Below are 12,390 nucleotides of genomic sequence, written 5' to 3' on the forward strand. Positions count from 1 at the left end.
TTTAGATATACTTATATCGCTGGAACAGAAACCTGAATTACGGCAATAAAGGATATAGCCTCGATACCTAAACAATTAAAATAACTCCATCAATGCATCTGCCGTTTAATTTATAGATAGGCCACGTAACATGTCTTACTTTCAATCACTCAACAGCACAAAACCCTTCAACTGATTAAAAAAAAACCGGTTTGAATGAAATGAAAATTAAAATGAATAACAACCAACATAGAATACGACATGTGAGATTTATTAACATTTAACGATAACAATAAATAGTAAGCACTGACATCAATATTACACAATAACAATGAATACATCAGCATAATCTGTGAGACTACAGTCTCTTTCTAGACAATGCTTCATAAACTTGACTGGCCAAGTAACATTGTTACAGTATAACATCCCCTTGTTTACATCGAAAATATACAGCAATTCTCTGAAAATATAAGATCTACCTGCCAAATACATATAAAGACTGCCAAAAAAGAACAATCCTAAGGAATGTTTTCCCTCGAGAAGCTTCATTCTTGTATACGAACGACATTTTTATTAGTTGTGGAAATGATAAAATAGATCAGCTCCATTATTTAGATATAAAATTTAATTACAAAGTGCAAGTATTGAAATTATGAAATCAACCAGACTCGCCTCATTTTTTCGAGCAGCAGCCGCCGGTGATATTTTCCCATTTTACGACTATCGTTTTAATGTATCCGTGCTCTTTTAACACCGTAAAAATCCACAGTTATCCTGTAGCTAATTTACACCTCACTGAGAAGTCTCGAAAGCAACCGATAATCTCTTACGTTCGAATGTTCCAACAATCCCTTATCACACAAATATTTCTAACTCTTGAGCCGTATTTGCATAATTGTAGCAATTTCGCTATCCTATTCCGCATTCAAAAGTAGTAAATTCTTCAGAGAAAAGGGAAGTAAATCAAGGGACAACATGTCATGCTAATTGTATCCGGGTACCTCACCACGTGACCTGTTTGTCACGTGGTTTTTCCACGGATACACAAGTTAACCTCATCCTCCACCCGTTCGCCTGGCCGGCCTGTATCCCGGTCCTCCTCCACCCATCAATGGATTGTAATCTACAATATAAGTTACGATTACGACATTAAGGGGGATGTGCGGCCATCTTGTACATTTGAGGACAAGAATGTAAATATATCTTGAACTGGGTTTTTTCTGCCCGAAACTGGCCAAAAATGTTGCCAAAATATATAAAAGCAATAAATATGAAGTCCTACATGTCATTTTATTTGCAAGTATGCATACAAGAACAGGACAATACCTTTTTAATCACCCAGAACAGCTGTCGAACTGTGCAGCTATACAGACTTATTTTGGAAATTTAAGAATCTGAAAAAATATGAAGGGGGTGCATTACTGTGCTCTCTACAACCATTTGTTGAGAAAAATGTCTACGCTTGCTTATTTAAGTTGAAACTTTGTCTCAAAGTAAGGTACCCTTTTCTTAAAGTGGGCCTCAAAAACCACAAGATATATTTGTCTGTGTCTATGGAGGTACATTGCAGATAATACTATCATTAAAATAAGATGTACTCTTTTTTAATTTAAGACAATCACTTTTTTGGACCCCTATCCCACTTCTGAAAAGAATAAACTTTATTTTATACTTATAAAACTAAACAATCCACATAAAACAAACATGGGACAGGTATAGAGATGTATATTAAATTCAAAACGGATTGTTTGGAATTGACATTTATTTTTTCTATGAAAATATAACGTCAATGTGTCTTTACAGACACAGGAGTTTTAAGTATAGACTGGATTTTTCTAAAATAGATCCCATGCAGACTAATAAAAATAGGGTACCCTATTTTGAGGCAGTTACAACTTAAATGAGCAAGCTTGGACATTTTTCTCAACAAACGATTGTAGAGAGGACACCAATGAACCCCCTTCATATTTTTTCAGATTTTTAAATCTTTAAAATGTCTGTACCTGCGCAGTTCGACAGCTGTTCTGAGTAATTAAAAAGGCATTGTCCTGTTCTTGTATGAATACTTTTCAAACAAAATGACTTGTCGTACTTCGTATTTAATGCTTTTATGTATTTTGGCAACATTTTTGGCCAGTTTCGGGCAGAAACAATCCAGTTCAAGAAATGTTTACATTCTTATCTTCAAATGTACAAGGTTGCCGCACATCCTCCTTAAGTAAAACAAAATAATACCATGAGATACATGATTATATTGGTTTTGACCATGCTTAAAATAGTATTCATAGTAACAATTTTATGATTTATGACAAAATGCAACTTTAAAAATAAACCATTTCTAACCTGAATGACAAATAACTCAAAGTGTATCAAGATTTTTTTAAGGTTATGCTTAACTTTCTATTTTCACCTACCATTTTGTCGTAATTTGGGTTTTGGTTTTAGTTTCCCCGGACTCTCTGAAGACTCGTCTTTCTGCAAATGTAGCAACGAAATTTACTTTAACAACAACATATCCATCTAGATCCCTTCTAGCATGATTATGTCAGAGAGGGAAAATGCTTTACTTCACAACCATGAGAACAAAAAATAGTCTTGCTAAATATCATCTGCAATTGCCACCATACAAGATATACGGTACAAACATGCAGTTGCCGAGTATACGATTTAGATTTCTTGTTCAAATGACATTATGCGTTTTATATACTTGCAACGGTATGTATGCTCTATGGCCAAATCCCTTTCTTAGTACATGTATTCTCTCTGACGGCAATGTGTATTGTATGCATCCTAAGTAGATTTAGTTCCACTAGGGGACATAGAACTTTTAAATCGCAATTTATGTTCACAGTTCAACTAAAAATTGCGTTGCAAGGAATCATACCAAAGTACTGATGCACATAAAGAGATGATTGACTTGTTCCTCGTGTGTTTTTATATCTTACATCGTTAATAGGATTCTTTGCCCAGAGGTCAACTGAACCGCTGACGAGCTATTTAAAGTTAGACCAATACTGGAACATCGGGGACGTTAAACAGTGATGGCTCGCTGCTGCAAAATACCTGACTTTGAAGTCTATCCCGACTGACCATCAACCTTTATAGTTCTGAAGTCAAGCGCTTGACGTAGGAACAGTGCGCATGCATTAAATCCTCTTAGACGTCTTGTAAAGACCAAGGTTCAAATTCTTAACGTGCAAAACAATCTAACTGAAGACATAAAACGTCGTTTATTTGCTATGGACACCATTCCGAAATAAACTGGGTGCTTATTAATAAGAAAACTCCAAAACATCATAACTTGCAGTATAGTACAATGTGATATCCAGTCAATTAAAAACACGACTTTTAACGTTTGTTTGATTTCTACATTTCGTTATTAAACAAATAAATTAGATTATCAATCTTAACTTGCAGACAATTATGAAATACGGTTTCTGAACTATATATTGCTGCATAAATCATCATTAACAAGGTTCAACCGAACATCTATAATTAAAAAATAAAACCGTAATGAGAAAACCTGTTTTATGCAACAGCTTTCTGTGGATAACCAAATTATCCGGAAATTGAAACCAGTCTGAATAATAACTAATCCGTCATTAAGGACTGAATGACGGAGAAGAGGCTCGTATTCTGTCCTCAGCCGAATTAATATAACCACAAAGCCTTGTGTTTTTCAGTATCAGATTTTCGCTGTTGACCATAAACTATCCGAAAAGTCTGCTAGACGGGCATGCTTCCGTTGAAACAACGACAATCCGGACCTGTCTCGAATTTTAACTCATATTGCGTATACTTGAGACACGTGTTCTTTAGTATATTTTTTTAATTTCAGTTCAGTATTCTGGTTCAATTTAATAATGAATCAGATATTATGTTCGAAATTTTACTGTAACAATTTGGCGTTCGCTGGTAAGCTTGGTAAACAACGGTCATTGCTGATTATAACCGCTATCCTGTTGCATTTAATTCATTTACTTTATATCTCTGTCAAATTATTTTTCAGCTAATTTTAAGAATGAGTCACATGTAGAATAATACAAATATTTCGTACAATTGTTTTTTTACGGTGCATCTATTAGTTTTTTATGTAAAAGCAATAAAATATTAGTTTATAGTCTTTTTTTTCAAGCAGATGAAACGTTCAAGACTATGTTACATAAAAAGCTGTAAAATTGTTTTCTTAAAAAAGAAGAACAATTCAATTTGTCTAAACAATATAAGACAACAAAGAGAAATAGTTAAATTATTGCTATATATACAAGCATACACATGTCATTTTGTAAATGTAAATGAACTTGGTTTGTGTTCATGCAAAACCGGTAAGACACTAAACTCATCATTCAGAGGTTAAGGTAGAAGGATTCAAATGTTTCTTTGGTTTTTTTTTAAGTAAACGTAACGTTTTATATATATATATATATATATATATATATATATATATATATATATATATATATATATATATATATGTGTGTGTGTGTGTGTGTGTGTGTGTGTGTGTGTGTGTGTGTGTGTGTGTAAAATACATTGCAAACATTAGCCAATAATGGTCATCTATCGGTCATTGGTACATAAGCAAAGGCACGATATGTATTGGTCCCTAAACATAAATCCATGTGTCGAGATCAAATTTGCAGGACTCACAAATTCACGTACAAAGAATATTAACACTTAAAGTTGGATAAAGTGTTTGAAACAAAAAATGGACATGTTATTATATGTTTATTGAATTCGGCATGGTTTTACACTGTGGTGACAATATTTAAGTTTTTCATGACAGGGGTGTGTACTAATACCAATTTTTTTCTATTTGTAATAAGAGAGATAGATGGTCGTGGCCATATTAGGGCTATATTTACCTACCTCCTTAAAATGAAAAACTATCAAAAGATAAAGTAAAAATCTTCAATGTTTGTTTTATATTTATGGGCAAATATATCATGTGTCAAAGCTTAAGGAACATCTGATGATTAATAATCGAACATGTTCAACGTTCTCATTTTTATTCTTTTGGACTTTTTCTCTTACTTTAAGGCTTTATAGGAATTATGTAGAAAATGAAATAATTTCTTGACATTCTATATTGAATCACGGAAAAAGTAATACCAAAACCTATATATTTAGACTGACATCATTTAAAGACATCATTCTAAAGAGGAGGCCAAGAGCTTGTTTAATGCCGTTTTTAAGAGACTCCACGCATTCATAACATATTTATTAGTCAAAATAAAAATGGACAACACTCTGAAAAGTGTGACTTATTTACTTTGTATATCATAGAAAATAACAGCTTAAAACATGGTCTTTCATTGTGTTTACCGAAAATTTTTGTCCAGTTATATACTCAAACAAAGCTATTGTTGTGAAGCATCATCGAAGAAATTTGTCTCTTCAAACATTTACGAGATCTTGATCATAAGTTACTATCGCATGTTGTCTTTTCAGATTTTCTTCACCTGTTCTATCATTTTAATATCATCTTTAGTTTCTATTGTCAACTTTTCAGCTTAGGGAGTGGGCTGAAATAGTCAAGTACCTACGATGTACCATCCAATCCTTCTTTTTGAAGATAATTAAAATATTAGATATTGTTTTAACTATGTGTTTACATAAACTCGTGTATATCAAAGATATTCAGCATTCTACTACTAATTGTAAATAGCGATGTTCGATATAAAATGAAACAAATAAATCACCCTTTCCAGCATACTACCGTACGAGTTCACAGTAAGTGTGTTCAATTAGTAACCTGTTTTATAATTGGGGTCATGTTTTTAATACTGTATCAGTTTAATCACTTCTCCCTGAACAAATTACCCCTCAGATCTCCTATTTCTGTCGTTGCTAGCGTTTCAATTACGTTAGAAGAAAGAGGTCCGTCTTGTACGCGTGTAGGAGAAAGATTCGTCCAATAATTCACAAGAGGGCGGCTACCGAACCGTCATAAATTCCACTCGACAGAATGGACAGATTCAGAAAGAACAAGATCGTGAATACGGTACAAGCATTTAGAAAAAACAGAAGGTAAGTCCATTTAACAATACAGTGTTGACAAAACCGCGAAAGTAGGAATTGTTTTCATTAATTATTAATTTTCTGGAAATTGTTATCCCTACTATTTTGATCAATATCATTGTAAAAAATGTGTTAAAATCTTCTTTACAGCGGATTAACTATTTAACATTGAAATATTCTCAATAATAACTTAATTTTAAATTTAGTTTCATTTAACTTCCGTATAAGGTTGAAAAAGGAAAATGTTGCTTTAAAATAACAGCATTTGTGGTCATTAGCATGCACTACAATTTTTTTTAGCGTCGAATTAGCAAGAAATGTAAGGCGTTTCATTTATAGAAAATAATTTATCTATATGTAAACAGTGATAATATAATTAAGTTAAAGTGACATGTACTCTAAATAATTAATCTGCTGATGCTGCATGCCATTTCGAAGTACATGAAAATAAATTTGTTGTCATATCTAAAATTTGACAAATTGTGTTGTACATTTTGCTTTACCATCTACCCAATAGGATATACATATACCATACTTTTCTTAACTTCGATCGGCATTCACGTTTATAATCACGAAGAATCTTATTTGTGTCCATCTCTACTGTCACCCAGCAGTGATCCCGGTTTTGCCTGCAAAGCCTCATTTAGTTTTTGTTTTAAAATGCACATTTCTAACATAACTTGAAAAAAAAAAACGAGTTAAAGTGACTGTTAATGTAAATGCAATATATTACACCTTTATCGCATTTTGTTAAATAAATACTGATGCATGTTAAGCTTGTATCATTTAGAAAATATCGATAAAGATTTGGTTTGTTGCAGTGATGATTTGAACTTAAAACCCCCGCAAGTGAAATAATTCCATAACTCTTTAGAGAAGTCTTTTAAATGAGCATAATCTATAAAACACTTAAGCATTTTATTTGGTAAATATGAAAGGAGAGAACATGAGGAATCTGACTCTGGTGACATAAAACAAAGTTCATAAATACATCCAGAGGCGAATCTATCAAAGTATCATTGGCCCCTGTGGGACCTAGTAGGATTATTATCCTAGCAAAGAGACCAATCAAGTACAAAAACGTATTAATCAGTTTCCCGCGAAAACGTTAGTGAGGCGATTGTATAGTCATAAATATAATCACTTTCAACTGGAACGGGTCCTCTGGGACTTTCCAGAGGAACACCGTGAATTTATACACCATCGCCTCAACTGTAAAATGCATCAAACTTCTTTTAATTTACTTTCCAAAGTTCTCTTGTCATGGTAATTCCATGGGATTATTAGAGCAAGCCGGTTTCCTCACTCAACATAAAACACTTGGGAAGTTTATCATGATCAGACAACAAATTAGAAGGCTACAAAGAACTCGGGCATGTCTTCAGATGAGCAAATATTCCGGGAAAAGTCCTGAAATGTATTTTCTTGGGAAATCTTTCTAATTTGGTCATGATTGCAGGAAAAAATTGAGCTCGCAATAGCGTACCTACGATATGTAATGATTACGAAACTCTGCAACAAAGTAACTAAAGGCAATTTATTAGAGAGAGAGAGAGAGAGAGAGAGAGAGAGAGAGAGAGAGAGAGAGAGAGAGAATATATACAACAGCATATAAAGGTGGAACCAAATCTCATACAAATATTATGAATCAACAAATAAATAGTTAAGTGTATTAAAGCAGTGTTTCATGAAATAAAATATAAATATTTCATCGGCAAGAAAACGATAGTTAGGCCGCCTTCTTGTCTACCCTTAGTAGCAAATGAAATGTCGCTATTTGTAATTTGCTCGTGTTCTTAAATTCTGAAAATATGATAATTTGTAGCTGAGGTTTATAATCAATCCGTAACTTTCAAAACACTTAAGTCATAGCCGAAAGCTTTTCCGATCGTTTTCGTCATGATGCCCAAAATAAGCTTCCAACGACATAACTTATCACTATAGTTAAGACACGGGTTTTTATTTTTCTTGTTCATCGCTAGCCAAGACTTGCTCAATTTATGAGCTCAATCTTTATAGCATTTTTTTAAAGGTTCAACTGGTTCTCTCCGGGTAATTTTACAGAGTTAATATGGAAATCGCATATAAATGCGGGGATAAGAACTAGTTTTCCTACACTCCTAAAGAAGTTTTATATTTCTCCACCGAGAAGTGTCATAAACAATGCAAATTAAGCTATGCTTAAGCACCTGGACAGCCAATCACAAGAGCGCGTTACATCAAATACAGTTTAATAACAGAGATGTTCATAACAGTCCAACAACTTTCCTGGAAAATAAGCGGAAATGAACGAATGAACGATTTCTCTTACAGTATCATTTAGCAAGACAGTGATTACTAATATAACACAATTCAATAGTTAGTTCGATAACTTTGAATGCATTGACCTAAAAAAAGCCCAAAACAAAATATCATTATACTAAAAAGCACACAAGACCATTGCTACAATATTCAAATAATACTTATCCTGAAATTAATGTTCAAATATACATGAATACAAGTACATACTGATGATGCCAATAAAATTGGCATCTTTTGTTAACTTGCAAATGTGTATCGATGTATATAAATTAATCATCGTCATGGAACAAATATATAACTTTGATATCTTTTTTTACAGGCTAAAAAGACAATGTACAGACTAAATTTTCATCAAATTCGGACTTTAGCACCAGCACTGTTTTTAGTTCTTATGTTTTGTTCTTGCGCAGTAAGCGCATCACGTGACGACTATCAGACTGAGCCTACAGAGCGGGAGATTAACGGAGAACTTGCTTACATTCTTTCCAATATTCGTCAGAAATTACGAAGCACCGATTCAGATTCATACCCAGTTTTATTGCAACCTTCATCAATAAATGCAAAGAGATCGAGATTCGGAAACCCTTCAACGAAGAAGCGCGGAGGCATCTGGATCTGGATGCCAGCACAAGGATACGTGTCAGTACCACGTGACGAGGTCGGTGGAGCCAGCAATAAAGGTTCCTCTTCAAATCTTTTACGATATGGCTAAAGACATTGCTGTCTTTACGGAACTATGCCAACCAGCTTGACAAGCATTTGTTTATTTTTTCAAAATAAAGCAGCTAAATATTAGGTTTTATTTGTTTTGTCATCTACATGTATATACACACCGTAAATTGGTTTATTACCTTTATAAAATAACTGCTAGAATACGCAAGTGCAACATTATTTCAAACAAGTAAAGACACAAAAAAGTGTGCTTTTCATGACCTAAACAGACAAAAAATGTAATCAGTTCTCCAAACTGTGCTTGAGGTAAGAAGGCTGATATTTTTCATTATTTTTTTTTTCATTGAAGATATTTGAATGCAAGAAACCATCACTCAATCACTTAACAAACTTTCCAGACTTAAAGAAATAGAATTAATATAAACGACTTATGTCTCTTGCTATGGGATAATTAATCTTTGTCTTATAATGAAAAAAGTTCTTTGAAAAAAGTAATAATTTGTTAAGTAAATCTGAAAGATTGGAGCAATATTTCAATGCTCTAACTCCACCACACCATTTTGTTAGTATGTGATGATATGATCACTGAAATATGGATTATCAGTTGACTTGTTCTAAAATCTTTGATATATCAGGTAAAAAGTTATTTATGTATAATAATCATACAATTACCTGGTATATGTTTTCAAATCAAATGATTTTAATTAATCAGCTTGTGCATTGCAAATGTAACATCATCCAACCATTTTTAATGTCTAATATACCATCATTTAGTATAATTGAAGTTGAAAGGATTAAATTGCCATTTCATTGGTATGATTAATCATTTAATTTAATATATCTATCAAGAATTGTCTCACCATTTGGAACAAAAAAAAAAAGGAAATTGAAACAAGAACCAAAAAGAAGAACAACCAAACTCAGTATTTTGTGAAACTAGACTGATAATGCAAGTCATCCAGTTTTTTTCTCTTCAAGCTCAGCTTGAAACTATGTGTATGGAGTACTTACAGGTTTAACTTTGGACCTATATCCCTTCCCATCTTGTAGATTCTCCCATTCTTCTATTTTCTGTTTCCGTTTTTCTTCTTCTTTCTAAAAAAACATCACAAAATACCCATAAAATAACCAATGCAATTCATACTGCAGCTTTGCCCATTAAAAGAATAAATTCCAGTGACTGGTTGGATGAGTGTTTAATAAAACAGCAATCAAGACACAGTTTGCACTTTGACCTGCTTGGTAAGACATACCAAATATCCGGTAATTTTTGAGATGATCTAATATTCGCTTTTGGTGCAATCTCTTTTAAAATCGCAAATTATCAAACTACTCAGAAATTATATTCTTTATTATTTTCTAAAAAAAAAATTTTCAATCGCAAAAAATGACTGATGAAAATAAAAAATGCTACCTATTTTGCTGTAAAAATTTTTTTGCAAATTTTGTGACACGCGAAAACCCCCCCAGGTATATGGTTAATGGTTACCTGTTTCTGCAGTTCGGCATACATGGCTGCTTTGGCATCATGTTCCTCTTGAAGTTTCATCCGTGCCCTCTCCATGGCCTCCAGTCTTCTCTGAGTCGTGTCAGGATCTGTGGTTCAATATCAACAAGTGCCCTTATTTCACTCACAATTACCCATATATTAAACATGTACTACAGTTTCGGGTTTATTAACTAATGATAATGATCAATAAGTGAGAGGATTCTAGCATACGGTGCATTTAGTTTTGTTTCTTATTTAAGCTTGGAAACTGGATTATGAATAAAAAACAATATCTACAATATATGTAACTTTAAGAAACAGTCCAAGACTCTCATCTTGACTAATGTAACATAAATATTAAACAAAAGTAGAATGAAGGGGATTTGTGTGTACACTTGTATAGTCAGGGGACTGGACCATATAAAACAAACAAGCATATAGTCATTTTATCCCACATTTGAATTAATATAAAGTAGCCATCTTTTTACAATTTAATAATTTTCATTCTATAGTATATCTACAACAATGTACCCAAGACAAAACAAAGGTAAGAAGTGTCTGCATATGGTGCATTCAGTTCTTAAGATGATAAGTAGGAGCTTGTCTGGTGTACTTTGACTCTCAAAGCAATCAGAATTAAGGTAAGCGTCCTTATTGCAATCTAAGATATCTTCTTTGTAGTACAGCCAACATCAAACAAAAAAAGAAGAAGCTTAACAAGCTGCCATTAATGGCTGGCAAGAAAGGTCAGATTTGTCTCTGTTAATTTTAATGGAATTTCTAGGCAAATGCTATTAAACTTCCACAGGTCTGACAACGGAATGCTGGGGAGACATTAAGGTCTTTCACATCAATTTCAATACACTGTAGCTGTCACCTGTCTACTTCCTGTGTTGTGTTAGGGTTGCATCTGTGTTCAGTACATCATTTTCCAAGCATTTGATAAATGTATGAAAGTAGTGAACTGATGTAAATCCTAATTATCTTTGATGATCATCCTAAATGTCTAATTATCTTTGATGATCATTTTAATTGTCTTTGATTATTACTGCCTGTACATATTACAGATATGAAATATAAAACCTGATATTACCATTATACAAACTAAAATTAATGACCGCAACCAAATTACAGATGTTTTCCATGGTATTAATTTTATTAAATAAGATTATTAAATAAGATAATCATGTTCTAACTTATACTGTTCATAAATTTCTTTGACATTCTTTAATTATTCAGTAAATCCTTCAATAAAGGAGCAAATACTTTAAAAACACCCTCCAGACATCTGAAACCACAAATCAAGAATGCTAACCATACTTTTTTGTCTTTACTTACCAAATTTTTTCTGGTAGCTTATGTCTTCAGCTTTGGATTTCAGTTTCCTGATTTTGGGGTCTAGTTTGGTCTTTATATACAAAAGGATGAGAAATCCCAAAAGAATAAACCATCCATATTGCTGCAAATATTCTACACCTGAAAAAAAATTGAATGTTTGATTTGATTGATTGATTTACTGAAGACATTGGTAAAAGTTTAAACCCATACAAGTCTCTACCTGACTTCCAAATCATTTGTAAGCTACCTGTCATTTAATAGTTCAATACCGCTGGTGCTAATTTGAATTCATATGGAAAGAAAATTTGAAATTAAACAGAGTTTGCCATCCTACTTCAAATTTTTTTGGTAAAAGAATACATAAGATTTTATACCCTATCTATCTCTCCAAGAGGTAATTGACAAGGCTGTACAAGATACCTGTGCCAATTCAATTCACATTCTCCTTACTTTTATAGGTTAAGAATAGATTTGATCTTTTATAGGTTAAGAATAGATTTGATAAACAAGACACTTTGTTCAATAAAATCAGATTATTATAAATTAACCATAGTGTGCAGCTGTACAGTGTTATTAAGGTGGTGCATTGG

At 32.8% G+C, this 12,390-nt stretch overlaps 1 protein-coding gene and 1 long non-coding RNA gene across 2 annotated transcripts; one reads left to right on the forward strand and one right to left on the reverse strand.

Annotated features, from left to right (window-relative positions):
• Positions 1 to 229: 229 nt before the first annotated feature.
• Positions 230 to 11,938, reverse strand: LOC128156358 (selenoprotein S-like; the record flags this gene model as incomplete). Its single annotated transcript, XM_052818462.1, is given in 5 exon segments — positions 230 to 1,102; positions 2,394 to 2,454; positions 9,985 to 10,068; positions 10,463 to 10,569; positions 11,801 to 11,938. Coding segments are annotated over 5 exon segments (458 nt in total), but the record flags the coding sequence as incomplete, so codon positions are not given.
• On the forward strand, positions 4,511 to 9,096 carry LOC128156359 (uncharacterized). The gene is made up of 2 exons (XR_008239705.1): positions 4,511 to 6,009; positions 8,621 to 9,096. It is a non-coding gene; the product is annotated as an uncharacterized LOC128156359 (long non-coding RNA).
• Positions 11,939 to 12,390: the final 452 nt, after the last annotated feature.

The sequence above is a fragment of the Crassostrea angulata genome, chromosome 7, assembly GCF_025612915.1.
Source record: "Crassostrea angulata isolate pt1a10 chromosome 7, ASM2561291v2, whole genome shotgun sequence".
NCBI lineage: Eukaryota > Metazoa > Mollusca > Bivalvia > Ostreida > Ostreidae > Magallana > Magallana angulata.